At 43.1% G+C, this 27,332-nt stretch overlaps 1 protein-coding gene and 18 non-coding genes across 19 annotated transcripts; 14 read left to right on the top strand and 5 right to left on the bottom strand.

The window, feature by feature from the left end:
• Window positions 1–763: 763 nt before the first annotated feature.
• Window positions 764–836, top strand: trnav-aac (transfer RNA valine (anticodon AAC)). The gene has a single exon. It is a non-coding gene; the product is annotated as a tRNA-Val (tRNA).
• A 106-nt stretch (window positions 837–942) lies between these two features.
• Window positions 943–1,015, top strand: trnav-uac (transfer RNA valine (anticodon UAC)). Its single transcript has one exon. It is a non-coding gene; the product is annotated as a tRNA-Val (tRNA).
• Window positions 1,016–2,098: 1,083 nt separating this feature from the next.
• Window positions 2,099–2,181, bottom strand: trnal-cag (transfer RNA leucine (anticodon CAG)). The gene has a single exon. It is a non-coding gene; the product is annotated as a tRNA-Leu (tRNA).
• Window positions 2,182–3,509: 1,328 nt separating this feature from the next.
• On the top strand, window positions 3,510–3,582 carry trnav-aac (transfer RNA valine (anticodon AAC)). Its single transcript has one exon. It is a non-coding gene; the product is annotated as a tRNA-Val (tRNA).
• A 106-nt stretch (window positions 3,583–3,688) lies between these two features.
• Window positions 3,689–3,761, top strand: trnav-uac (transfer RNA valine (anticodon UAC)). Its single transcript has one exon. It is a non-coding gene; the product is annotated as a tRNA-Val (tRNA).
• A 2,489-nt stretch (window positions 3,762–6,250) lies between these two features.
• Window positions 6,251–6,323, top strand: trnav-aac (transfer RNA valine (anticodon AAC)). The gene has a single exon. It is a non-coding gene; the product is annotated as a tRNA-Val (tRNA).
• A 106-nt stretch (window positions 6,324–6,429) lies between these two features.
• On the top strand, window positions 6,430–6,502 carry trnav-uac (transfer RNA valine (anticodon UAC)). The gene has a single exon. It is a non-coding gene; the product is annotated as a tRNA-Val (tRNA).
• A 3,787-nt stretch (window positions 6,503–10,289) lies between these two features.
• Window positions 10,290–18,713, top strand: LOC110439460 (uncharacterized). The gene is made up of 9 exons (XM_021475501.3): window positions 10,290–10,595; window positions 12,172–12,303; window positions 12,662–12,745; window positions 13,251–13,741; window positions 13,947–14,274; window positions 14,392–15,193; window positions 15,290–15,499; window positions 15,964–16,358; window positions 16,538–18,713. The coding sequence occupies exons 1-9, from the start codon at window positions 10,368–10,370 to the stop codon at window positions 17,753–17,755; spliced, it is 3,888 nt and encodes a 1,295-aa protein (XP_021331176.3). The 5' UTR covers window positions 10,290–10,367; the 3' UTR covers window positions 17,756–18,713.
• A 907-nt stretch (window positions 18,714–19,620) lies between these two features.
• On the top strand, window positions 19,621–19,693 carry trnam-cau (transfer RNA methionine (anticodon CAU)). The gene has a single exon. It is a non-coding gene; the product is annotated as a tRNA-Met (tRNA).
• Window positions 19,694–20,753: 1,060 nt separating this feature from the next.
• trnam-cau (transfer RNA methionine (anticodon CAU)) lies at window positions 20,754–20,826 on the top strand. The gene has a single exon. It is a non-coding gene; the product is annotated as a tRNA-Met (tRNA).
• A 1,059-nt stretch (window positions 20,827–21,885) lies between these two features.
• On the top strand, window positions 21,886–21,958 carry trnam-cau (transfer RNA methionine (anticodon CAU)). Its single transcript has one exon. It is a non-coding gene; the product is annotated as a tRNA-Met (tRNA).
• An 883-nt stretch (window positions 21,959–22,841) lies between these two features.
• On the bottom strand, window positions 22,842–22,924 carry trnal-cag (transfer RNA leucine (anticodon CAG)). Its single transcript has one exon. It is a non-coding gene; the product is annotated as a tRNA-Leu (tRNA).
• Window positions 22,925–23,018: 94 nt separating this feature from the next.
• Window positions 23,019–23,091, top strand: trnam-cau (transfer RNA methionine (anticodon CAU)). Its single transcript has one exon. It is a non-coding gene; the product is annotated as a tRNA-Met (tRNA).
• Window positions 23,092–23,974: 883 nt separating this feature from the next.
• On the bottom strand, window positions 23,975–24,057 carry trnal-cag (transfer RNA leucine (anticodon CAG)). Its single transcript has one exon. It is a non-coding gene; the product is annotated as a tRNA-Leu (tRNA).
• Window positions 24,058–24,151: 94 nt separating this feature from the next.
• On the top strand, window positions 24,152–24,224 carry trnam-cau (transfer RNA methionine (anticodon CAU)). The gene has a single exon. It is a non-coding gene; the product is annotated as a tRNA-Met (tRNA).
• Window positions 24,225–25,663: 1,439 nt separating this feature from the next.
• Window positions 25,664–25,746, bottom strand: trnal-cag (transfer RNA leucine (anticodon CAG)). The gene has a single exon. It is a non-coding gene; the product is annotated as a tRNA-Leu (tRNA).
• Window positions 25,747–25,840: 94 nt separating this feature from the next.
• Window positions 25,841–25,913, top strand: trnam-cau (transfer RNA methionine (anticodon CAU)). Its single transcript has one exon. It is a non-coding gene; the product is annotated as a tRNA-Met (tRNA).
• Window positions 25,914–26,518: 605 nt separating this feature from the next.
• On the bottom strand, window positions 26,519–26,601 carry trnal-cag (transfer RNA leucine (anticodon CAG)). Its single transcript has one exon. It is a non-coding gene; the product is annotated as a tRNA-Leu (tRNA).
• A 94-nt stretch (window positions 26,602–26,695) lies between these two features.
• Window positions 26,696–26,768, top strand: trnam-cau (transfer RNA methionine (anticodon CAU)). The gene has a single exon. It is a non-coding gene; the product is annotated as a tRNA-Met (tRNA).
• Window positions 26,769–27,332: the final 564 nt, after the last annotated feature.

The raw sequence follows: 27,332 nt of genomic DNA, 5'->3' as shown, positions 1-27,332 counted from the left end.
AAGCAAGAGATACAAAGAAGAGTGTGCACAAAGGAAGCAACAGTAACTGTAGAAGTAGAAAATGTAAAAGATGCAAGAAGGTTTGATATAATCAAAGCAGTCACGGAGCTGATTGGAGAAGGAAGAATTCTGGCGGTGAGACCCAAACAAACAAGGGAGTATGAAGTAACAATGGAGACTGAAGATGACACCGAAATTTTAATAGACAATGGAATGACAATTAAAGGAGTGAAATCTGAAGTACGGAGGTTACAAAACAGAGACTATGTTGTTTCGTTCAAGCATCTGCCTGTTTACCTAGCTGATGAAGAAATTTTAAGCAAGCTAGAGGGATGGGGAGTTTTCCCCATGTCTAAAACTAAAAGAAGTCTGTATCCAGGCACAAGCATAGAAGATGGAACAAGGTTTGTAAAAAACAGATTTCCAGAAGAGACGGTCTCCCTACCATACAGTACCAAAATCGAGACGGCTGAAGGGGCACAGCACTTTAGAGTCATGCACACCAATCAGGTAAAAACCTGTCGACAACGCATGAGCTCAGACCATGTGATGAAGGAATGCCCAGAATTCAGGTGCTTCAAATGTGACGAAAGGGGACATTTCGCTAGAACCTGTACAGCTGTGTTGGGCCCGGATTGTAAATTGGCCCTAATACCTGCAGGGAGCTTGTCACGCTGAGTTGGCTTTATCCGCTTGATTGACAAACGCGTACACCTTGTTTTATCCTTGCACGCCTAACTTCGCTGGAGAAAGCGCTTGTGGGGTTTCTGTAGTGTAGTGGTCATCACGTTCGCCTAACACGCGAAAGGTCCTCCGTTCGAAACCGAGCAGAAACAGTGCTCTTCTTTTGGCGAGAAAATAATAGCATCCACTGCCGCACCAGCAATGATCATCAACAGGCATCCAATCAAAAAGGGTTATCTGCTAGTTGTATTTCTGAAGGTTTCCATAGTGTAGTAGTTATCACGTTCGCCTTACACGCGAAAGGTCCCCAGTTCGAAACTGGGTGGAAACAACCTCTGGCTTTTACGACAATTGTCAAATCAGGCTTCTGTTGAGTACTGAAGTTCACTGAAAACATTCTTTCTGCAGAGCGTTGTGAGGCTAGAAGTTTGAATTCAACTCAGTGTTTACCTCCCCTCGCGTTGTCGCAAACTTGCATAGAATCTAATTTCTTTTAGCTTTGTGTTGTGCATGAGCAGGTGGCCAGTGCGTTTGCTGGCCCTCCACGATGCGGACCGTACAAGTAAGCTCTATAAAAAAAGACTATAAATACTTGAAGCACCACTGGCCTATTGGTTTCCGTAGTGTAGTGTTTATCATGTTTGCATTACATGCTAAAGGTCTCCTGTTCGAAACTGGGCCGAAGCATACAATTAGTGGACACTTTTGTTCAAAGCGACATACAATAGTGGAGGTATTTAGCAATTCAACAAGACGAGGCAATGCAAACGAAAAAGGGCTATATATTCCAAGTAATTTGTTTGTGCTCAGGTGATTTAGTGCTGGAGTAGGAGTGTCGTTTTCTTTAGAGAGAGGGATATTCACCGGGGTTCGGGTGTACTCTGAAGAGATGGGTGTTAGCTGTCGTTTGAAGGAGACCAGTGTATCCGTAATCCGAGTGGGAATGGCAAAGTGATTCCACCAGCGTAGAACATTGAATGAAAACATTGTGGAAAGTGACTTTCAGTCTCTCTGCGATGGCACCACAAGACAGTGCTCTCACCCTAACCGGAGGCTCCTGTGGTTATCACGATGGCTTTACAAGCGGAGGGTCTCCTGTTAGAAACTGAGCGAAAACATTCAGATTTGCTTTTAGGCGCATTCTCAATTGGCTCTCTGCTCACTGGATGATGCACGATACAAGGTCGTGGATCTGATAAATGTCATGACTTGACGTTGTACGAGGATTTGACGAAAAACTGCCCTGCAAACCTTAAAAATCAACACCATCCCAGGACAATTCTTTTGATCCCCTTTCGGTGCACTTGCATTAAAGCCCGCGTGATGCGGTGCTTTGTCAGTGTTACTGTATCATTCGGACATGGTGGCAGGGAGTTAAAGACTTCAGCGAGAGCACATAGCCACAGGCTCGGTTTGTCAGAAGTGGGATTCAAACCCACGCCTCCAGGGGAGACTGCGACCTGAACGCAGCGCCTTAGACCGCTCGGCCATCCTGACATGCAAGTTTGGCAGGAGCTGTCTCCTGGGAGCCACACCGCACTACCGTGACATGGAATCTGGTGTTTCACAGCTTGCCCAGCTCCAGCTGTCCACCTCATTGGCGCAGCAGGCAGCTAAGCTGTGCTCGGCTCCTGGGGCTGCGCCTAGTTTCAATAGCCAACACTTGACAGCTGTCATTGCTTACGACCACACCACCCTGAGGGTGCTATAGAGCAAACAGGAAGTGAGTTGGCAGCAGTGAGAAGAGAAAGGCTCTCCCCATTTTGCTTGTCTACCTTTTTGTTTATTGACCTTGAGTGGTTTGTTTGTTTGTTTTATTTTTGTCTTTAAAAACCACCTAACAGCAGCATTTTGCTGACTGAAGGGTGGTTATGTTGTGTTTTTTTTTTTTAATCATGGACAGATTACCCGGCAACGACATGGAAATGGAGGGACTTGCACGAAAGGATAAAGAAAATGGGCTGGATAATAGACGAAGAGATAAAAAAATGGACTTGACAGCAGACAAAGAGATAAATAAAATGAAGAGCCCGGCCAACGAAGAGGTGAAAAAGGTAAGGATAAGCAAGAGATACAAAGAAGAGTGTGCACAAAGGAAGCAACAGTAACTGTAGAAGTAGAAAATGTAAAAGATGCAAGAAGGTTTGATATAATCAAAGCAGTCACGGAGCTGATTGGAGAAGGAAGAATTCTGGCGGTGAGACCCAAACAAACAAGGGAGTATGAAGTAACAATGGAGACTGAAGATGACACCGAAATTTTAATAGACAATGGAATGACAATTAAAGGAGTGAAATCTGAAGTACGGAGGTTACAAAACAGAGACTATGTTGTTTCGTTCAAGCATCTGCCTGTTTACCTAGCTGATGAAGAAATTTTAAGCAAGCTAGAGGGATGGGGAGTTTTCCCCATGTCTAAAACTAAAAGAAGTCTGTATCCAGGCACAAGCATAGAAGATGGAACAAGGTTTGTAAAAAACAGATTTCCAGAAGAGACGGTCTCCCTACCATACAGTACCAAAATCGAGACGGCTGAAGGGGCACAGCACTTTAGAGTCATGCACACCAATCAGGTAAAAACCTGTCGACTACGCATGAGCTCAGACCATGTGATGAAGGAATGCCCAGAATTCAGGTGCTTCAAATGTGACGAAAGGGGACATTTCGCTAGGACCTGTACAGCTGTGTTGGGCCCGGATTGTAAATTGGCCCTAATACCTGCAGGGAGCTTGTCACGCTGAGTTGGCTTTATCCGCTTGATTGACAAACGCGTACACCTTGTTTTATCCTTGCACGCCTAACTTCGCTGGAGAAAGCGCTTGTGGGGTTTCTGTAGTGTAGTGGTCATCACGTTCGCCTAACACGCGAAAGGTCCTCGGTTCGCAACCGAGCAGAAACAGTGCTCTTCTTTTGGCGAGAAAATAATAGCATCCACTGCCGCACCAGCAATGATCGTCAACAGGCATCCAATCAAAAAGGGTTATCTGCTAGTTGTATTTCTGAAGGTTTCCATAGTGTAGTAGTTATCACGTTCGCCTTACACGCGAAAGGTCCCCAGTTCGAAACTGGGTGGAAACAACCTCTGGCTTTTACGACAATTGTCAAATCAGGCTTCTGTTGAGTACTGAAGTTCACTGAAAACATTCTTTCTGCAGAGCGTTGTGAGGCTAGAAGTTTGAATTCAACTCAGTGTTTACCTCCCCTCGCGTTGTCGCAAACTTGCATAGAATCTGATTTCTTTTAGCTTTGTGTTGTGCATGAGCAGGTGGCCAGTGCGTTTGCTGGCCCTCCACGATGCGGACCGTACAAGACAGCTCTATAAAAAAAGACTATAAATACTTGAAGCACCACTGGCCTATTGGTTTCCGTAGTGTAGTGTTTACCATGTTTGCATTACACGCTAAAGGTCTCCTGTTCGAAACTGGGCCGAAGCATACAATTAGTGGACACTTTTGTTCAAAGCGAAATACAATAGTGGAGGTATTTAGCGATTCAACAAGACGAGGCAATGCATACGAAAAAGGGCTATATATTCCAAGTAATTTGTTTGTGCTCAGGTGATTTAGTGCTGGAGTAGGAGTGTCGTTTTCTTTAGAGAGAGGGATATTCACCGGGGTTCGGGTGTACTCTGAAGAGATGGGTGTTAGCTGTCGTTTGAAGGAGACCAGTGTATCCGTAATCCGAGTGGGAATGGCAAAGTGATTCCACCAGCGTAGAACATTGAATGAAAACATTGTGGAAAGTGACTTTCAGTCTCTCTGCGATGGCACCACAAGACAGTGCTCTCACCCTAACCGGAGGCTCCTGTGGTTATCACGATGGCTTTACAAGCGGAGGGTCTCCTGTTAGAAACTGAGCGGAAACATTCAGATTTGCTTTTACGCGCATTCTCAATTGGCTCTCTGCTCACTGGATGATGCACGATACAAGGTCGTGGATCTGTCAAATGTCATGACTTGACGTTGTACGAGGATTTGACGAAAAAATGCCCTGCAAACCTTAAAAATCAACACCATCCCAGGACAATTCTTTTGATCCCCTTTCGGTGCACTTGCATTAAAGCCCGCGTGATGCGGCGCTTTGTCAGTGTTACTGTATCATTCGGACATGGTGGCAGGGAGTTAAAGACTTCAGCCAGAGCGCATCGCCACAGGCTCTGTTTGTCAGAAGTGAGATTCGAACCCACAGCTCCAGGGGAGACTGCGACCTGAACGCAGCGCCTAAGACCGCTCGGCCATCCTGACATGCAAGTTTGGCAGGAGCTGTCTCCTGGGAGCCACACCGCACTACCGTGACATGGAATCTGGTGTTTCACAGCTTGCCCAGCTCCAGCTGTCCACCTCATTGGCGCAGCAGGCAGCTAAGCTGTGCTCGGCTCCTGGGGCTGCGCCTAGTTTCAATAGCCAACACTTGACAGCTGTCATTGCTTACGACCACACCACCCTGAGGGTGCTATAGAGCAAACAGGAAGTGAGTTGGCAGCAGTGAGGAGAGAAAGGCTCTCCCCATTTTGCTTGTCTACCTTTTTGTTTATTGACCTTGAGTGGTTTGTTTGTTTTATTTTTGTCTTTAAAAACCACCTAACAGCAGCATTTTGCTGACTGAAGGGTGGTTATGTTGTGTTTTTTATTTTTAATCATGGACAGATTACCCGGCAACGACACGGAAATGGAGGGACTTGCACGAAAGGATAAAGAAAATGGGCTGGATAATAGACGAAAAGATAAAAAAATGGACTTGACAGCAGACAAAGAGATAAATAAAATGAAGAGCCCGGCCAACGAAGAGGTGAAAAAGGTAAGGATAAGCAAGAGATACAAAGAAGAGTGTGCACAAAGGAAGCAACAGTAACTGTAGAAGTAGAAAATGTAAAAGATGCAAGAAGGTTTGATATAATCAAAGCAGTCACGGAGCTGATTGGAGAAGGAAGAATTCTGGCGGTGAGACCCAAACAAACAAGGGAGTATGAAGTAACAATGGAGACTGAAGATGACACCGAAATTTTAATAGACAATGGAATGACAATTAAAGGAGTGAAATCTGAAGTACGGAGGTTACAAAACAGAGAATATGTTGTTTCGTTCAAGCATCTGCCTGTTTACCTAGCTGATGAAGAAATTTTAAGCAAGCTAGAGGGATGGGGAGTTTTCCCCATGTCTAAAACTAAAAGAAGTCTGTATCCAGGCACAAGCATAGAAGATGGAACAAGGTTTGTAAAAAACAGATTTCCAGAAGAGACGGTCTCCCTACCATACAGTACCAAAATCGAGACGGCTGAAGGGGCACAGCACTTTAGAGTCATGCACACCAATCAGGTAAAAACCTGTCGACTACGCATGAGCTCAGACCATGTGATGAAGGAATGCCCAGAATTCAGGTGCTTCAAATGTGACGAAAGGGGACATTTCGCTAGGACCTGTACAGCTGTGTTGGGCCCGGATTGTAAATTGGCCCTAATACCTGCAGGGAGCTTGTCACGCTGAGTTGGCTTTGTCCGCTTGATTGACAAACGCGTACACCTTGTTTTATCCTTGCATGCCTAACTTCGCTGGAGAAGCGCTTGTGGGGTTTCTGTAGTGTAGTGGTCATCACGTTCGCCTAACACGCGAAAGGTCCTCGGTTCGAAACCGAGCAGAAACAGTGCTCTTCTTTTGGCGAGAAAATAATAGCATCCACTGCCTCACCAGCAATGATCGTCAACAGGCACCCAATCAAAAAGGGTTATCTGCTAGTTGTACTTCTGAAGGTTTCCATAGTGTAGTGGTTATCACGATCGCCTTACACGCGAAAGGTCCCCAGTTCGAAACTGGGTGGAAACAACCTCTGTCTTTTACGACAATTGTCAAATCAGGCTTCTGTTGAGTACTGACGTTCACTGAAAACATTCTTTCTGCAGAGAGTTGTGAGGCTAGAAGTTTGAATTCAACTCAGTGTTTACCTCCCCTCGCGTTGTCGCAAACTTGCATAGAATCTGATTTCTTTTAGCTTTGTGTTATGCATGAGCAGGTGGCCAGTGCGTTTGCTGGCCCTCCACGATGCGGACCGTACAAGACAGCTCTATAAAAAAAGACTACAAATACTTGAAGCACCACTGGCCTATTGGTTTCCGTAGTGTAGTGTTTATCATGTTTGCATTACACGCTAAAGGTCTCCTGTTCGAAACTGGGCCGAAGCATACAATTAGTGGACACTTTTGTTCAAAGCGACATACAATAGTGGAGGTATTTAGCGATTCAACAAGACGAGGCAATGCATACGAAAAAGGGCTATATATTCCAAGTAATTTGTTTGTGCTCAGGGAATTTAGTGCTGGAGTAGGAGTGTCGTTTTCTTTAGAGAGAGGGATATTCACCGGGGTTCGGGTGTACTCTGAAGAGATGGGTGTTAGCTGTCGTTTGAAGGAGACCAGTGTATCCGTAATCCGAGTGGGAATGGCAAAGTGATTCCACCAGCGTAGAACATTGAATGAAAACATTGTGGAAAGTGACTTTCAGTCTCTCTGCGATGGCACCACAAGACAGTGCTCTCACCCTAACCGGAGGCTCCTGTGGTTATCACGATGGCTTTACAAGCGGAGGGTCTCCTGTTAGAAACTGAGCGGAAACATTCAGATTTGCTTTTACGCGCATTCTCAATTGGCTCTCTGCTCACTGGATGATGCACGATACAAGGTCGTGGATCTGTCAAATGTCATGACTTGACGTTGTACAAGGATTTGACGAAAAAATGCCCTGCAAACCTTAAAAATCAACACCATCCCAGGACAATTCTTTTGATCCCCTTTCGGTGCACTTGCATTAAAGCCCGCGTGATGCGGCGCTTTGTCAGTGTTACTTTATCATTCGGACATGGTGGCAGGGAGTTAAAGACTTCAGCCTGAGCGCATCGCCACAGGCTCGGTTTGTCAGAAGTGGGATTCGAACCCACGCCTCCAGGGGAGACTGCGACCTGAACGCCAGCTGCCGAAGGATAGTCCGACAATATTTCACAAATGTTGAAGATGAGAGCCAATCGGAGCGATACGCTCTAACATTGTAGCCAATCACGTTGCAGCGCTTCAACATTTGCATCCAATCGCGGACCGGAATTCTCAACATTTGACCAATCAGAGTCGAGACAATGTTGAAGCCGGGGGGTAGGAACTGTTCCAAGAATCACCGCTAGGTGTGCAGTCAAACAGGTTAGTCAGATGTCAATCAATTTTCTGAACTGAGCCGAAGGTACACGAAGGAATGACACGGTCCTCTGGAGGCGGGTCAGAGGTAAAAAAAAAGTTCATTGACCATCAGTGATATTCAACGAACAGCATCATTCGACAGAGCACAGCATCGTTTTGCTTGCAGTAAAGGATTTTTTCCGATAGTGATTTCTTAAAAAAGGTAGGAAAAACTACACAATTGCACGAATTAATGTTTTAGTGTGTTGTATTTCAAATTTGGATACTTTAATTCAAAACCGTTTAATTTATAGGAGAAAAATGTCTGAAAAATCTCATAAAGCCATGTCAGACGCTCACTGGATTTCACGTTTGAAAAAGTTTGCCAGCACAGGAGTTTGGCCATCAAATGAGGGCAACAGGCCAGCTCCTCAACAAAAAAAGTGGCATGAGATTTATCAAAGGGTGTGTATTTCATTTACATGATATAACGTTTGCTCAAATTTGCTTAACAGAGTAACGTTAACTTGTTAGGCTTCAGTACATTCAGTACAGTATCTGTGTAAAACATGTCATACTTGTTTTTAAATATTAAAGAGCCCATATTATGGGTTTTTGAAAATTCCCCTCCATGTAGTGTGTAACACAGCTCTAAGTGAAGTGAAGTATCCAGCTAAGGCTTAAATCTGTAAGAATACAGTGTTTAAAACTGTTGATTCATCTATAAAAGAGTCGAATCATAGTGCTTCAAACGAGTCGCCTTGATACCGACTCATTAGGTGTTTCGCCATGACGTACGAACGAAACAAAGTTTTTCACGTGCACGCGCAAACCCGGGAGATTTCAAACCTGAGGCCCCGCCCTCTGACGCAGTAACCCAGACACACACACACACACACCCACAAACACACGCACACCCACAAACACACGCACACAAACATGCCGGTCGATTGAAGTCACACTGCAGATGGATATTATATTGAGTCTCTACCCAAAGATGAAACATCAGCATTATAGCCAAGCAGTTGGAAACTTCTGGAAGCTACATGCTACAAAGAATACTTCATCTGAGTTTGTTAAAGGAAGGATCAGTAAAGAGTAACTGATGGACGTCAGGATGGGTTTCTTCCTACATTTCTCAAGTGTAAGTACGTGCGGTTAAAGTTGTTGCCTCGTTTACTCTAGCTTGCAAATGTATTTAGTTGTGATTTGTTACTTGTAACCGCGAGTACTGTATCAGGTTAACTGGATATATTATCTTATCGCGTGCAAAGTCACGTTAAAAACGCGACGCGTGCTGTTTGTTTATGGAGCTCCGTGCTAGAGTTCTGCTCCCGCGATTTATTCGGAAATGTATTCCCGCGCCGCAGAAATCTGGCGCGGGGAGAGGGAGAGAGAGAGAGAGAGAGAGAGAGAGAGAACGAACGAACGAGCTTTGTGTACTTTGTGCTGTGTGTGTGTTTTGATACAGACAGCTTGGCTGTCTGGACTGTATACTGGGTGATATTTGGTTGTGTTCTCCGCTCTAGCGGGACCGGGCGCGGCGGGCAGAAAACGGAGCGGGTTCTCAGGCTAAAACCTGGCGGGTGCGGGCTGAAGCGGGAGCGTTGTCATCCGGAGGTGTGTGTGTGTTTTTGTGTGTGTGTGGTATGGCGAGTACACGACTGTCTCCTTCGTTCGGTTATCCGTGGCACTATCCACTCGCCATAGTGTGGCAGCTAAAGTCCACTTCTACACTATCGAGCGTGTATGAACTGTGATTACTTTTTAAATTGCTGATTAGCTATTGGCCATTTCCCTCTCTGACTGAAGGCAGTCGACCAATCGCGACAGACTGTCATCGGCCCAATCAGCGCAGATTAGCTTCGCGCTAAGGAGGGGTTTGGGAACAAATGAATCACTGGACGATTCATACAGGAGTCGCTGGGATAATTAGATAAAAATAAATGCAGATTATAAGACCATGAAAGTGTTTTTTGACCTTGCATGCATATTAGACTGTTGTTGGAGACCCTTACAACCAAGATATGACCTTATTTCATGTATAATATGGGCTCTTTAAAGTGTTTTAAATTGCATGTATTTTGAGAGTTACTTTGAATAATTTAGTAAGTTTGACCATTTATGAGAGAGATTTGAAAAGGTGGGGGAAGGGATTATGAGTGTACAGTATACAGCATGTGGTTTTAAGGCCTGAAATGTTCCTGTCCAGTTCCTTTGATTCTTCTTTTCGTTTTTGGAGATACAAACTGTACGATTACATATTAGACAAATATTAAACACATTCTAGAAACAGTGGTAAATTAATTTATAGAGCTATTGTGTGCTTTATTAAGGGAGTCATTGAGTTAAAATTCTTGTTTAGTTATAAAAGTTTTTGTATTGTGTAAAATTATTTATTATATTTTTCATGATTTTTTCAGATTGAGAAATGCCCATTGCAATCTCGTGGGCAGAGGACTTTGCTTGGAGGTGTGCTGAAATGCACATGTGGTTTTCACACTCAAAAGGTACATTTTTGAGTCAATATGTGTTTATTTTTATTTACTAGAATGCCTTTCCTTTTTTATGATTATATGTATTTTTGTGATTATTTTCAGCATAGTACTGCTTCTGCTGCTCCAGCACAAACGGTGCAACAACCTGCCCCTACTGTACCTGCTGAGGAGGTGATGGAGACGAGACAACTTGAGGCCCAGCCCCAGCCCCCGTCTACTCCATCAGTGGCATCAAAGATTTCACCGCAATTGTCAATGGTACATTTTTTTTTAAATCAAAAGAAATGACAATTTCAGTGTTTCAAGAGTTCAAGGTGTTCAAAGTTCAGTTCAAAGTTCAAACATAGGAGAGAAAAGAACAAAAAGCAATAAAAAAGTTGAGGTGTTGCTAGAGACCTGCTTCTTTTCACACCTCTTGCACAGTGGGGGGTAGCAGACCGTTGCTGATTGGTCGGTTTGAGTTTCTGTGATTGGATTAAATTACATGGTCAGGTCATGGTCAGGGTCACAGTTTTTTAAGCTACATTTTAACCTCTTGTCTTCAGATAATGATACATAATAAACACTAATAGTAAATACTTTGTTTTGATTTTAAGTGTAAGCTAAAATTTGTACTTTTTCTAAACAACGAGTCTGAGGTATTATCTTGAAAAAGTACTTATTTAAAAAAATATATATATTTTTTTTGCTACCACAGGTATGATAATATTTTTTCTTCTGGGAGAAAGTCTTATTTGTTTTATTTCGAATACATTTTTCAAGGTCAATATTATGAGCCTCTTTAAGGTTTTTTTTTTTTTTTTGGCATAGTCTACAAAACAAACCATCGTTATACAATAACTTGCCTAATTACCCTAACCTGCCTATTTAACCTAATTTACCTAGTTAAACCTTCAAATGTCACTTTAAGTGGTATAAAAGTGTCTTGAAGAATATCTAGTCAAATATTATTTACTGTCATCAGGGCAAAGATAAAATAAAACAGTTCTTAGGAATGAGTTATTAAAACTTTGATGTTTAAAAAAATGTGCTGAACAAATCTTCTCTCCATTAAACAGAAATTGGTGGAAAAAAATAAAAAAGCGGGCTAATAAATCAGACTTCAACTGTATATAACACATAGTGTGATGTTGTAATATACAATGTATGTTTTTGTTGAAAAGCATGATGTAATAATAGTACAATAATACTGTATATAACATAATGCAATACTTTATTCCTTTGGTAGTAAAAAAAAAATATTTGTTTGCATATTGCTCCTTGATCCAGAAAACTATAATTTTAATCAAAGCCTAATGTGTCACATTTATTTGCAATGAACCAGTTGTCTAATTAAATCTATTCTAACTTATATCTTATTTCTACCTGTAAAAGTAGCAGAGGGTGGTAGTAAAAAACAGCTTGAACTCGAAACACTGTAGAGAAATCAAACTGATTGTACAACAGACATATAGAAAGATAGTTTCTAATTGCTTAAAATGTAATGTGATATACACTAATGTTCAAAAAATGATTATTGTTAAAATATAAAAGCTTAATATTAATCATATATTGCAAGAATTCTATTGTTTGATTTGCTCATAAATTAAGTAGATTTTATTTGATTTGAATTGTTTGAATAAATTATTCTTTATTTATTTAATTTGCCTATATTATTATTTCACATTATTGTAGTTTTTACTAAATATTTGATCAAATAAATGTAGCCTTGATAAACATAATTAAAACATTAAAAAATACATTCAGCAGATCGCAAACCTTTGAACATTAGTGTACATTTTGCCATTGTGAACAGTGTTTTTAATGAAATGCTTTTTGTCTTGCCCTTTTTGAGTTCACCAAACCAAGATTTTCCGGATCCCACATTGCTGCAGCAAAGCCAAATCTTAGTGTGGCTAGAAGACCATCACAGGCTGATGTCCAGCCCAGTTCAGCAGTGTGTAGTGCTTCTACACCAAGCACGGCTGTAAGTATTGTCATAATCCACATAGCTTTCTGAAAGAATTTGGTATAAGCATTTTTTTAATGTAAATTCGTATTTTTATTAAGTACAGTCACATTAAATCTCAATAAAACATCTCTGTAGTATTCTTTTAGTGCATAAAAACATATATATTAAAAATAAGCACCATTCTTTAAACTTTTTGTTCTGCATAGAAGCGCTGTGACAAAATTTTACAGTTTAGCAGCAATCATTCATTTCCAATGTATTTTATACATTAATGTTCAAATAAAGTAATGGTTGCAAAAAATTCTGATTAGTTAATGTTACTTATAGATATATATTTACAAAATGCACTTTGTTATACTGCTTGTTTGTACAGACACAGGACCTTCAAGTTTCTGCCCCCGTCCTCACATCCACTACGGCAGTGACCAGTTCCACAGAGCCGTCCGGCATTGTCTCAGTAAGTAATTTCATATTTTCTGTCCAAAAAAAGGTAATTTGGTTTGCATATTTGCTTCCCCAGCTGAATTCACGCAAAGTGGTTTTAAGACCAGCCAATTAAATTGACTTAATGTTAATTATCTAAGCTTGATATATGTATAAATGTTAACAAAATAAAGAGAGGAAAAAATAAAGCAAAGAATCACAAAAATTACGCCTTCTGTTGTTGATATTTTATGTTCACAGTAGTAAAAGAAAAGAAAATGGATGGAAAAGAAGTAGAAAGGAAAAAGAGAAATAACTGTATTGCAAAATACTTTTGCTTCTTTAAAGAAAATGTTTATTGGTGAAATTCTATTAATGATTTTTGGAATTGAAAAACATAATAAGGTATTTAAAAACAATCACTTAAAATCAAAGGTATTTAGATTATAATCATGATAACATCATGTGAGGGTACTCACTCAAATATGTAAGGTGCATTTACATTACCAGACTAAAGGTTTTATCTATTTCCTTCACAGACTGCACCTTCTGGGTCATTGTTGCAAGCTCCATCAGCTGTTCCACTTCCGCGCCTTTGGGCTGAAACCTTGCCACCAGAGGACCACAAGTGGATTGCCAGCAGGCTTTTTAAAATGGGGTCCAAAGGAAAGCCAGAGCTTCGAGACAACCTCCAGCTCTGGTATTACCCTCCACAGCCTGCACTTACATACAATCAGGCTCCAGCTCCAGACAGATTTTTCTGTCATTCACTTTTGCTGTGGATGCCATACAAGCTGTGGAGGGTCAAAGTCCTTTGCCCTAATCCTGCATGTGGACAGCATCAGCTGACAGGTGGAGGTCTGCACAAAAGGGCACGGCAGGTTCTGGACATCGACAGGATGTACAACATGGTTACAGAAACCCTCATCTGTACCAAGTGCAAAGCCTCGCATGTGTCCTGGAGTCAGACTGTCTTGCAGCAGCTGGATCTTGGCCATCGCTCAGAGTTTCGGGTCATTCACACACAGAAGTGAGTAATTGAACACCTTTATTCCTCGTGCAGTTGTTATCCTATCATCACAGATATATGAAAATACTTTACAAATATATATATATATATATATATATATATATATATATATATATATATATATATATATATAATATATATTTGTAAAGTATTTTCACTGCACTATATATATATATGTTTATATTAATATTCTTCTGTTCCTAAGGTACGCCTGTGATATAAGAGTCATTCGCCTACTGCGTGAGCGTGGACTAGGCAACAGCCCCACAAGGGTCATCAAACAACTGAAGGAAAACCACAGTGAAGAGTGGCTCCAGCGTCTAGCCCGCTACACCACTCAGTGTGTGGATTTCCTCAGTGGACCTGGGGTGTTGCCGATCACCTTCCAGGAGCCCCCAGCACCTACAGTTGTGCCAAGCTGCAAGTGGCTCCTCACTGTCTACAGCCAGGACATCTTGACAAGGTTGAATGAAATCCATGCCAGGATAACATCGACCCATGGGTCCATCTTGAAGATGGATTCAACTAAAAAGGTTAGTGGATATTCATCAATTTATAATTTCTTTATTATATTCCAGCATTGGTAAAAACCCTTTGTGTAGTCTGCTTGATCTGATGATACACCATGGTTCTTCTCTTGTCTAATCTAGATCACAAAAAAGCTGGCCGGGACAGCAAAAGGAACAGGACTCTGGCTCACCTCTGTTGGTAATGAGTTTGGTCAGGTGCTGATAAGTGTGCTCACTGCCCAGGAAGGAGCAGGACTGGACAGGATGGTGGATGGGCTGGTCAGAAGATACCAGGAGTCTGGTGTGGATCCACCTGCTGTTTTGTATGTGGACTGTGGGTGCTGCACTGATGTGGGTGAGACCAAACTCAAAGCCAGGTTTAGAGGATGGCCGGAGTTGACTGTGAAATTGGACATCTGGCACTTTATGCGCAGGATTGCTGTGGGATGTACAACTGATGCTCATCAACTGTATCCCATCTTCATGTCACGGATCTCTGCGTGCATTTTTGAATGGGATGCGGCTGATGTTTCTTTGCTACGCCAAGCAAAGCGAGCACTGTTGATGTCCCAAGGTTGGCCTGCGTTGACAGATGCTGATGTCAACAAGCATCTCACCAGGGAGGAGCTGGCTCTCCATTGCCGAAGGAGGACCCGTGGGGAGGAGACTACCATCCTTCTACTTGAACAGCTTCTTACTGAGCTCATGAGCAACAAGGGCAATGACTCGCTGGGCGTTCCTCTTTTAGACAAGGAAAGGATGGAGCACATCTGGAGTGTCCAAAAAAAGCATATAAAATGCATTCAGGACCCCCCTGGTGTCGTGCTCTATACTGAAACGGGGAGCATAACCAAGGGAGGTGTTCTGCTACGGACCTACAGATGTGCCAGGGACTCCACGTCTCTCGAGTCCTTTCATTTACACCTCAATCGTTTCATCCCAGGTATGATTCTGCACAAACATTGTGTAAAAACGCATTAAATGTCTTTGTGTGTTTGTTTTTTAATCAAGTCCTAAACATTGTTTTTAATATTTACAGGGTACAGCGCAAATAGTCTGATCTTTCAGATTTATTTGCTGGAGGGACTAAACAGGTGGAACCAGGACCGGGAGGCTGCTTCCTTGGCATCTGAACCATCAGCTTTACGCAGCTACACAGGAGAACTTGTTCACTGTGTAAACTGCAACTTTGAAAAGCTGTTTGGGAGAAAAGTGGTGCCCAACTTTTGTCCGCCTGCACGTTACACTGGTAAGAGATTTTGCTATTGTTAATAAACCTGCAATTTCTGTGTTCTCTCCATCTACTGTATCCAGTTTGATACAGTAGGTCAATGTTCATGAGCTTTGTGCTGTGAAATCTTTGCTTGTCTTTAAATATTTGTAAGAACAAATGTATTGTTTCATGACTATTTACTGAAGTAAAGCAAGATACAAAGTTATCATTACATTATTATTACATGTCATTATCAAACATAATGCTACAAGCTTTGAGGGAAATTTATTTGTACATTTCTCTGTCTTCGTTGTATTTCCATTGCATTTCATTAGATGTTTTGTCCAGAATATTTATTATGTTTTGGATCTCTGATTAAAATGTATGTTTTTGTTTGTTTCTTCCTTGACGTTGAGCTTTTAAAACTACTTGCTACTTCAACACCCAATCAAACATGGCTCTTAAAATTTGTTTATTTATGTTTCATTTATTTTTTTCAGGTGAGCTCATTGGAGTGCAGTATCTGTTCCAGCAGACTGGTCAGGCACTGCAGAACATGAACCCAGACTGTGAGCAGACTGCTGAGCTCATTGAGGATCTCAATGTGGATGAGCGAGAAGAAGATGATGGCTTCTGTGACATCAGTGAGGATCACACTATTGTTGATCCGGAGGCTGCTCTGTCACCATCCTCCTCCACATTGAGATCGGGTTCCTCCACTGCAGTCACCAGCAGTGTCGCTTCTTTGCCAATCTCCACATGCCCTGCACTGGTCCCTGACCCACCTGCGCAGCCTGAAGAACCAATTTCACCTGTGCCCTTAGAGCCAGAAGAGGCTACGGTAGATGATGACGAAGATAATGATGACGACGATGATGATGGTGATGAAGAGACTGTAAGTCCCACTAATTTCTGTCTTTACAGTGATCTAGAATAATTTTAAAATAAAGTGTAAAGTCAAACACGCATCAGGTTTATTTCCGTAGTGCAGCTTCAACATGATAACAGAAACAATTATGGAATTATGCATTGAAAAATTTAATATGCTATTTTATTTTGTTGTGCTTTCATTAGGCTGTTGACTACCAAAATATTCCGGGCTTCCAGAATGTGGACAGGCTGGCTGAATATCTGGTTGAGCTTCGGACCCACAAAAGCCTCAGCCTCACCAACCAGGAGGCCGACGAGATCATTGGTCTTTGGCAAAGCCTGCATGACCAAGACAAGAAGCGGGTGGTGTATGCAGCTCGACACCAGAAGCGACTGCTGAGTGGGCGATTTAAAACACCCAAGAAGCCCACTCACACCCCTGGCGTGGAGAGCACTACCAGATGTGTGCTGGGTGCAAGCAGTGCTCCTGCTCAGTGGCCTGACTGTTGCCGTCTTGTGGAGACCATCTTTATTAGGCTTTGTACCATCCACCCTAGTCCCAAGCGAAAAGGCAAGGGAACCCTTTCAAGATGGTCTCTGATCCTGCAAGACTACCGCAGGATTAGGCAACTCGTACTGGGCAACAGCTTGGTAATGGGAGGTACATCCATGCAGCTGGTTGAGGTAAACCAGAATACCCTGATTCAGTGGTTTAATAACAGACAGAACAAACAGGAGCTGTCTGTTGAGGCAACTGAATACCCTGAAGCCGCACACCTCCCAGAAGCCCAGGAGCCTCTCCCAGTTGCCAAAAGTCTTCGGACAGAGCCAGACCAACCAGGAGAGCAGCACCAGTATGTGTTGCCAGAGAGCACAGCAGGTCAGGCAAGGCAGAGGCAGACATCTGTTGGACGACCCCCACTCAGACCCAAGGCACCAGTACAGACCCAGGTCATATTTACACCACCGGCACCTGGAGCATCGCTGCAGATGGTACCCAACATATACATCCCAGCTACACCAGGGTACCAGGGTATGCCGATGTTTCAGGGTGTACCAATGTTCCAGGCTGTGCCAATGGTCCAGGGAATCCCTATGGCCCAGGGTATCCCGATGATGCAAGGAGTGCAGATGGCCCAGGGTATCCCAATGGTGCAGGGGATGCCACTCAGACAGCCACCACTTCAGCCAACAATGTCCAGTACCAGCTCACAGCCTGCTGCATCACCGTCCACATCTGGAGCCATTCCCAAAAGACCGTACCATAGAACTGTTCAAGCGAACACTTGTAAAAAGTGTGGGCAGTTCAAAACAAATGCCACAGGCCATAGCCAACTCAGGGGCAGGGTGTACTGCCCACAGACTGAAACTTTAACTAAAGAAGAGTGGCTAGAGGAAATGAAAAGGACCAACCCAAAATAATGTGTTTGTTTTTTTGTGTATGTATATAGTGGAATAGTTCTTCAGTTTATTCAATTTCACTTGCTGTTAGTTTATATTTTTATTTAACATTTTCTTTAAATAGTGTATTTATTTTGTTGACATTTTATTTAACTTTTATATTATTTATGTGTGTGTGTGTGTGTGTATAGTGTTTACAGTTTATAACCATAATAATTCAATTTATTCTATTTCACTTGTTTTTTTGCACATTTTACTTTTTAATAATTTATTTTGTTAACATTTTATTTAACTTATTTATTATTTATATATGTGTGTGTATTTATATAGTTTATAACCATAATAGTTCTACAGTTTATTCTATTTCACTTGTTGTTGGTTTCTATTTTATTGCGCATTTTATTTAAATAGTGTATTTATTTTGTTAACATTTTATTTAATTTATTATTTATATGTGTGTGTGTGTGTGTGTGTGTGTGTGTGTGTGTACAGAGTGTATAAAGTTTACAACCATAATAGATCTTCAATTTATACTATTTCACTTGTTGGTTTCTATTTTATTTCACATTTTATAAAAATAATTTATTTTGTTAACATTTTATTTAACTGTTTATTATTTATGTGTATGTCTATAGTTTATACACTTTATAACCATAATAGTTCTTCAATTACCTTGTTTGATTCTGTTTTATTGCACTTTTTATTTAAAGTTTATTTATTTTGTTGACATTTTATTTAACTTATTTATTATTTATATGTGTGTGTATGTATAAAGTGTATACAGGTTACAACCATAATAGTTAAATTTATTCTATTTCACTTATTGTTGGTTTCTAAATTTATTTAACATTTTATTTAATTTGTTAATTTTGTATTTATTCTGTTAATATTTAACATTTAATTTTTAAGAATTTTTATTCCATGTTCATTACTGTTTTGTTGACCATTGTTAAATAAATATTGCATTAATAAATGTCCTTGACTTTTAAGTCCACTTTGTGTCGGTTTCTGTTTGTATTTAACGTTTTATTAACATTGTTTATTTATATTGTTAATACTGTATTATTAATAACTAATTTATTATTTTTACATTTTCTACTCTATATTCATTACTGTTCTGTTGACAATTGTTAGATAAATAATGCATATATAAATAACTGACAACTTGACTTTTAATTCCATATACACTATGCACACTATATACACACACACATATATATATATATATTCATATATGTGTGTGTGTGTGTGTGTGTGTACACTATATACTCTATGACATTTCTATAGATCATTTGTACATCAAAATACAGAACAATAATAACCATAAGCATAACAATGCTACAACAACTACTAAATAGTGACACATTCAAGTTAGTATGCTTTATTTTTCATGAAAGAATGTCAAAAAACACAAGAATAAAGCGCTTAGGCATATTTTATTTACCTTGGAGCATTACACATTTAAACAGTTAGTATATTGAGTAATAATTAACCAATAACAATAAAGCGTCTTTAGTTGGATTCGAACCCCGGTCTTGGTGAGCACCTGCAATAGAAATCAATGTAACTCAAATTGCGTTGTTTTAACACAGAACAGTATCACTATGCGTGACGTAAAGCAGGTGCAGGGAAGGCGTGTCCGGGAAGCTTAGAATTCGCCCTTTTCTTTCTTAGTTTTTTCCCCCTCTTCTTCCCTTTTTCTCTTTCTTTCTTCCCCCCTTTCTTCCCTTCTTCCTCGGACAATTGTTCCCCAGCTTGAACGCAGCGCCTTAGACCGCTCGGCCATCCTGACATGCTTGCCTAACCTAAGCTGTCTCCTGGGAGCCAGTCCGCAGCACCGTGACATGGAAGCTGGTGTTTCCCAGTTTGCCCAGGTCCAACAGTCTGCCTCGTTGGCGCAGTAGGCAGCGCGTCAGTCTCATAATCTGAAGGTCGTGAGTTCGAACCTCACACGGGGCAAGGTGCTACCTTTTGGCACTTGGAAGCGCTTAGATGACTGGCCAGCATCTTTTATTCTCTTCCGTGTGGATCATGCTTCCCCGGGGCAAAAAAAAGCTACAGCTCCTCTGGAGGCCAGGTGGTGTGAAGTTCCAAGAACATTTCGTGAGTCTGAAGCAATGATGGTAAGATGCTCCCATTCCTATCACGGTGTCGCTTGACGTTCAGCGTGGATCTGTCAAATGTCATGAATTAATGTTGTGCGAGGATTTGACGAAAAGTCCTGCGAATCCCATTGCCTTAAAAATCAACGGCATCCCAGGACATTCCACTACATGGCATTCCAAGACAGTACTTTTGATCCCCTTTTGGTTCACTTGCATTAAAGCCCTCGTCCATTGTTTTGTTCACATGCTTTTCCGAGTTTTTGTGGACAATACCTTGATTGCAAACGCCTTAAAACCTACAGTCTAAAGAGCCTATTACGGCTGCCAGGGACATTGCTACGTGGATCTGTCAAATGTCATGAATTAACGTTGTGCGAGGATTTGACGAAAAGTCCTGCGAATCCCATTGCTTTAAAAATCAACGGCATCCCAGGACATTCCACTACATGGCATTCCAAGACAGTACTTTTGATCCCCTTTTGGTTCTCTTGCATTAAAGCCCTCGTCCATTGTTTTGTTCACATGCTTTTCCGAGTTTTTGTGGACAATACCTTGATTGCAAACGCCTTAAAACCTACAGTCTAAAGAGCCCATTAAGGCTGCCATGGACACTGCTACGCTGCATAAATTTTGGCACAACGAGATTGATGCGGTGCTTTGTCAGTGTTACTGTATCACTCGGACATGGTGCCAGAGAGTTAAAGACTTGAGCCTGAACGCGTAGCCAAAGATTAGGTTTGTCAGAAGTGGGATTCGACCCACGCCTCCAGAGGAGACCGCAACCTGAACGCAGCGCCTTAGAAAGCTCGGCCATCCTGACATGCCAGCCTGACCTAAGCTGTCCCCTGGGAGCCACTCCGCAGCACCGTGACATGGAAGCTGGTGTTTCCAAGTTTGCCCGGGTCAAACAGTCTGCCTTGTTGGCGCAGTAGGCAGCGCGTCAGTCTCATAATCTGAAGGTCGTGAGTTCGAGCCTCACACGGGGCAAGGTGCTACCTTTTGGCACTTGGAAGCGCTTAGATGACTGGCCAGCATTTTTTATTCCCTTCCGTGTGGATAATGCTTCCCCGGGGCAAAAAAAGCTACAGCTCCTCTGGAGGCCAGGTGGTGTGAAGTTCCAAGAACATTTCCTGAGTCTGAAGCAATGATGGTAAGATGCTCCCATTCCTATCACGGTGTCGCTTGACGTTCGGCGTGGATCTGTCAAATGTCATGAATTAACGTTGTGCGAGGATTTGACGAAAAATCCTGCGAATCCCATTGCCTTAAAAATCAACGGCATCCCAGGACATTCCACTACATGGCATTCCAAGACAGTACTTTTGATCCCCTTTTGGTTCACTTGCATTAAAGCCCTCGTCCATTGTTTTGTTCACATGCTTTTCCGAGTTTTTGTGGACAATACCTTGATTGCAAACGCCTTAAAACCTACAGTCTAAAGAGCCTATTACGGCTGCCAGGGACATTGCTACGTGGATCTGTCAAATGTCATGAATTAACGTTGTGCGAGGATTTGACGAAAAGTCCTGCGAATCCCATTGCTTTAAAAATCAACGGCATCCCAGGACATTCCACTACATGGCATTCCAAGACAGTACTTTTGATCCCCTTTTGGTTCTCTTGCATTAAAGCCCTCGTCCATTGTTTTGTTCACATGCTTTTCCGAGTTTTTGTGGACAATACCTTGATTGCAAACGCCTTAAAACCTACAGTCTAAAGAGCCCATTAAGGCTGCCATGGACACTGCTACGCTGCATAAATTTTGGCACAACGAGATTGATGCGGTGCTTTGTCAGTGTTACTGTATCACTCGGACATGGTGCCAGAGAGTTAAAGACTTGAGCCTGAACGCGTAGCCAAAGATTAGGTTTGTCAGAAGTGGGATTCGACCCACGCCTCCAGAGGAGACCGCAACCTGAACGCAGCGCCTTAGAAAGCTCGGCCATCCTGACATGCCAGCCTGACCTAAGCTGTCCCCTGGGAGCCACTCCGCAGCACCGTGACATGGAAGCTGGTGTTTCCAAGTTTGCCCGGGTCAAACAGTCTGCCTTGTTGGCGCAGTAGGCAGCGCGTCAGTCTCATAATCTGAAGGTCGTGAGTTCGAGCCTCACACGGGGCAAGGTGCTACCTTTTGGCACTTGGAAGCGCTTAGATGACTGGCCAGCATTTTTTATTCCCTTCCGTGTGGATAATGCTTCCCCGGGGCAAAAAAAGCTACAGCTCCTCTGGAGGCCAGGTGGTGTGAAGTTCCAAGAACATTTCCTGAGTCTGAAGCAATGATGGTAAGATGCTCCCATTCCTATCACGGTGTCGCTTGACGTTCGGCGTGGATCTGTCAAATGTCATGAATTAACGTTGTGCGAGGATTTGACGAAAAATCCTGCGAATCCCATTGCCTTAAAAATCAACGGCATCCCAGGACATTCCACTACATGGCATTCCAAGACAGTACTTTTGATCCCCTTTTGGTTCACTTGCATTAAAGCCCTCGTCCATTGTTTTGTTCACATGCTTTTCCGAGTTTTTGTGGACAATACCTTAATTGCAAATGCCTTAAAACCTACAGTCTAAAGAGCCTATTACGGCTGCCAGGGACATTGCTACGTGGATCTGTCAAATGTCATGAATTAACGTTGTGCGAGGATTTGACGAAAAGTCCTGCGAATCCCATTGCCTTAAAAATCAACGGCATCCCAGGACATTCCACTACATGGCATTCCAAGACAGTACTTTTGATCCCCTTTTGGTTCACTTGCATTAAAGCCCTCGTCCATTGTTCTGTTCACATGCTTTTCCGAGTTTTTGAGGACAATACCTTGATTGCAAACGCCTTAAAACCTACAGTCTAAAGAGCCCATTAAGGCTGCCATGGACACTGCTACGCTGCATAAATTTTGGCACAACGAGATTGATGCGGTGCTTTGTCAGTGTTACTGTATCACTCGGACATGGTGCCAGAGAGTTAAAGACTTGAGCCTGAACGCGTAGCCAAAGATTAGGTTTGTCAGAAGTGGGATTCGAACCCATGCCTCCAGAGGAGACTGCGACCTGAACGCAGCGCCTTAGACCGCTCGGCCATCCTGACATGCTTACATGACCTAAGCTGTCTCCTGGGAGCCACTCCGCAGCACCGTGACATTTAAGCTGTTGTTTCCCAGTTTGCCCAGGTTCAACAGTCTGCCTCGTTGGCGCAGTAGGCAGCGCGTCAGTCTCATAATCTTAAGGTCGTGAGTTCGAGCCTCACACGGGGCAAGGTGCTACCTTTTGGCACTTGGAAGCGCTTAGATGACTGGCCAGCATTTTTTATTCCCTTCCGTGTGGATAATGCTTCCCCGGGGCAAAAAAAGCTACAGCTCCTCTGGAGGCCAGGTGGTGTGAAGTTCCAAGAACATTTCCTGAGTCTGAAGCAATGATGGTAAGATGCTCCCATTCCTATCACGGTGTCGCTTGACGTTCGGCGTGGATCTGTCAAATGTCATGAATTAACGTTGTGCGAGGATTTGACGAAAAATCCTGCGAATCCCATTGCCTTAAAAATCAACGGCATCCCAGGACATTCCACTACATGGCATTCCAAGACAGTACTTTTGATCCCCTTTTGGTTCACTTGCATTAAAGCCCTCGTCCATTGTTTTGTTCACATGCTTTTCCGAGTTTTTGTGGACAATACCTTAATTGCAAATGCCTTAAAACCTACAGTCTAAAGAGCCTATTACGGCTGCCAGGGACATTGCTACGTGGATCTGTCAAATGTCATGAATTAACGTTGTGCGAGGATTTGACGAAAAGTCCTGCGAATCCCATTGCCTTAAAAATCAACGGCATCCCAGGACATTCCACTACATGGCATTCCAAGACAGTACTTTTGATCCCCTTTTGGTTCACTTGCATTAAAGCCCTCGTCCATTGTTTTGTTCACATGCTTTTCCGAGTTTTTGTGGACAATACCTTGATTGCAAACGCCTTAAAACCTACAGTCTAAAGAGCCCATTAAGGCTGCCATGGACACTGCTACGCTGCATAAATTTTGGCACAACGAGATTGATGCGGTGCTTTGTCAGTGTTACTGTATCACTCGGACATGGTGCCAGAGAGTTAAAGACTTGAGCCTGAACGCGTAGCCAAAGATTAGGTTTGTCAGAAGTGGGATTCGAACCCATGCCTCCAGAGGAGACTGCGACCTGAACGTAGCGCCTTAGACCGCTCGGCCATCCTGACATGCTTACCTGTCCTAAGCTGTCTCCTGGGAGCCACTCCGCAGCACCGTGACATGGAGGCTGTTGTTTCCCAGTTTGCCCAGGTCCAACAGTCCGCCTCGTTGGCGCAGTAGGCAGCGCGTCAGTCTCATAATCTGAAGGTCGTGAGTTCGAGCCTCACACGGGGCAATGTGCTACCTTTTGGCACTTGGAAGCGCTTAGATGACTGGCCAGCATTTTTTATTCCCTTCCGTGTGGATCATGCTTCCCCGGGGCAAAAAAAGCTACAGCTCCTCTGGAGGCCAGGTGGTGTGAAGTTCCAAGAACATTTCCTGAGTCTGAAGCAATGATGGTAAGATGCTCCCATTCCTATCACGGTGTTGCTTGACGTTCGGCGTGGATCTGTCAAATGTCATGAATTAACATTGTGCGAGGATTTGACGAAAAGTCCTGCGAATCCCATTGCCTTAAAAATCAACGGCATCCCAGGACATTCCACTACATGGCATTCCAAGACAGTACTTTTGATCCCCTTTTGGTTCACTTGCATTAAAGCCCTCGTCCATTGTTTTGTTCACATGCTTTTCCAAGTTTTTGTGGACAATACCTTGATTGCAAATGCCTTAAAACCTACAGTCTAAAGAGCCTATTACGGCTGCCAGGGACATTGCTACGTGGATCTGTCAAATGTCATGAATTAACGTTGTGCGAGGATTTGACGAAAAGTCCTGCGAATCCCATTGCTTTAAAAATCAACGGCATCCCAGGAGATTCCACTACATGGCATTCCAAGACAGTACTTTTGATCCCCTTTTGGTTCTCTTGCATTAAAGCCCTCGTCCATTGTTTTGTTCACATGCTTTTCCGAGTTTTTGTGGACAATACCTTGATTGCAAATGCCTTAAAACCTACAGTCTAAAGAGCCTATTACGGCTGCCAGGGACATTGCTACGTGGATCTGTCAAATGTCATGAATTAACGTTGTGCGAGGATTTGACGAAAAGTCCTGCGAATCCCATTGCTTTAAAAATCAACGGCATCCCAGGAGATTCCACTACATGGCATTCCAAGACAGTACTTTTGATCCCCTTTTGGTTCACTTGCATTAAAGCCCTCGTCCATTGTTTTGTTCACATGCTTTTCCGAGTTTTTGTGGACAATACCTTGATTGCAAATGCCTTAAAACCTACAGTCTAAAGAGCCTATTACGGCTGCCAGGGACATTGCTACGTGGATCTGTCAAATGTCATGAATTAACGTTGTGCGAGGATTTGACGAAAAGTCCTGCGAATCCCATTGCTTTAAAAATCAACGGCATCCCAGGAGATTCCACTACATGGCATTCCAAGACAGTACTTTTGATCCCCTTTTGGTTCTCTTGCATTAAAGCCCTCGTCCATTGTTTTGTTTACATGCTTTTCCGAGTTTTTGTGGACAATACCTTGATTGCAAACGCCTTAAAACCTACAGTCTAAAGAGCCCATTAAGGCTGCCATGGACACTGCTACGCTGCATAAATTTTGGCACAACGAGATTGATGCGGTGCTTTGTCAGTGTTACTGTATCACTCGGACATGGTGCCAGAGAGTTAAAGACTTGAGCCTGAACGCGTAGCCAAAGATAAGGTTTGTCAGAAGTGGGATTCGAACTCACGCCTCCAGAGGAGACTGCGACCTGAACGCAGCGCCTTAGACCGCTCGGCCATCCTGACATGCTTGCCTGACCTAAGCTGTCTCCTAGGAGCCACTCCGCAGCACCGTGACATGGAAGCTGGTGTTTCCCAGTTTGCCCAGGTCCAACAGTCTGCCTCGTTGGTGCAGTAGGCAGCGCGTCAGTCTCATAATCTGAAGGTCGTGAGTTCGAGCCTCACACGGGGCTAGGTGCTACCTTTTGGCACTTGGAAGCGCTTAGATGACTGGCCAGCATTTTTTATTCCTTTCCGTGTGGATCATGCTTCCCCGGGGCAAAAAAAGCTACAGCTCCTCTGGAGGCCAGGTGGTGTGAAGTTCCAAGAACATTTCCTGAGTCTGAAGCAATGATGGTAAGATGCTCCCATTCCTATCACGGTGTCGCTTGACGTTCGGCGTGGATCTGTCAAATGTCATGAATTAACGTTGTGCAAGGATTTGACGAAAAGTCCTGCGAATCCCATTGCCTTAAAAATCAACGGCATCCCAGGACATTCCACTACATGGCATTCCAAGACAGTACTTTTGATCCCCTTTTGGTTCACTTGCATTAAAGCCCTCGTCCATTGTTTTGTTCACATGCTTTTCCGAGTTTTTGTGGACAATACCTTGATTGCAAACGCCTTAAAACCTACAGTCTAAAGAGCCCATTAAGGCTGCCAGGGACACTGCTACGCTGCATAAATTTTGGCACAAGGAGATTGATGCGGTTTTTTGTCAGTGTTACTGTATCACTCGGACATGGTGCCAGAGAGTTAAAGACTTGAGCCTGAACGCGTAGCCAAAGATAAGGTTTGTCAGAAGTGGGATTCGAACCCACGCCTCCAGAGGAGACTGCGACCTGAACGCAGCGCCTTAGACCGCTCGGCCATCCTGACATGTTTGCCTGACCTAAGCTGTCTCCTAGGAGCCACTCCGCAGCACCGTGACATGGAAGCTGGTGTTTCCCAGTTTGCCCTGGTTCAACAGTCTTCCTCGTTGGCGCAGTAGGCAGCGCGTCAGTCTCATAATCTGAAGGTCGTGAGTTCGAGCCTCACACGGGGCAATATGCTACCTTTTGGCACTTGGAAGCGCTTAGATGACTGGCCAGCATTTTTTATTCCCTTCCGTGTGGATCATGCTTCCCCGGGGCAAAAAAAGCTACAGCTCCTCTGGAGGCCAGGTGATGTGAAGTTCCAACAACATTTCCTGAGTCTGAAGCAATGATGGTAAGATGCTCCCATTCCTATCACGGTGTCGCTTGACGTTCGGCGTGGATCTGTCAAATGTCATGAATTAACATTGTGCGAGGATTTGACGAAAAGTCCTGCGAATCCCATTGCCTTAAAAATCAACGGCATCCCAGGACATTCCACTACATGGCATTCCAAGACAGTACTTTTGATCCCCTTTTGGTTCACTTGCATTAAAGCCCTCGTCCATTGTTTTGTTCACATGCTTTTGCGAGTTTTTGTGGACAATACCTTGATTGCAAACGCCTTAAAACCTACAGTCTAAAGAGCCCATTAAGGCTGCCAGGGACACTGCTACGCTGCATAAATTTTGGCACAACGAGATTGATGCGGTGCTTTGTCAGTGTTACTGCATCACTCGGACATGGTGCCAGAGA

The sequence above is a fragment of the Danio rerio genome, chromosome 4, assembly GCF_049306965.1.
Source record: "Danio rerio strain Tuebingen ecotype United States chromosome 4, GRCz12tu, whole genome shotgun sequence".
Classification (NCBI taxonomy): Eukaryota; Metazoa; Chordata; class Actinopteri; order Cypriniformes; family Danionidae; genus Danio; species Danio rerio.
This window is presented reverse-complemented; position numbering and strand designations above follow the sequence as displayed.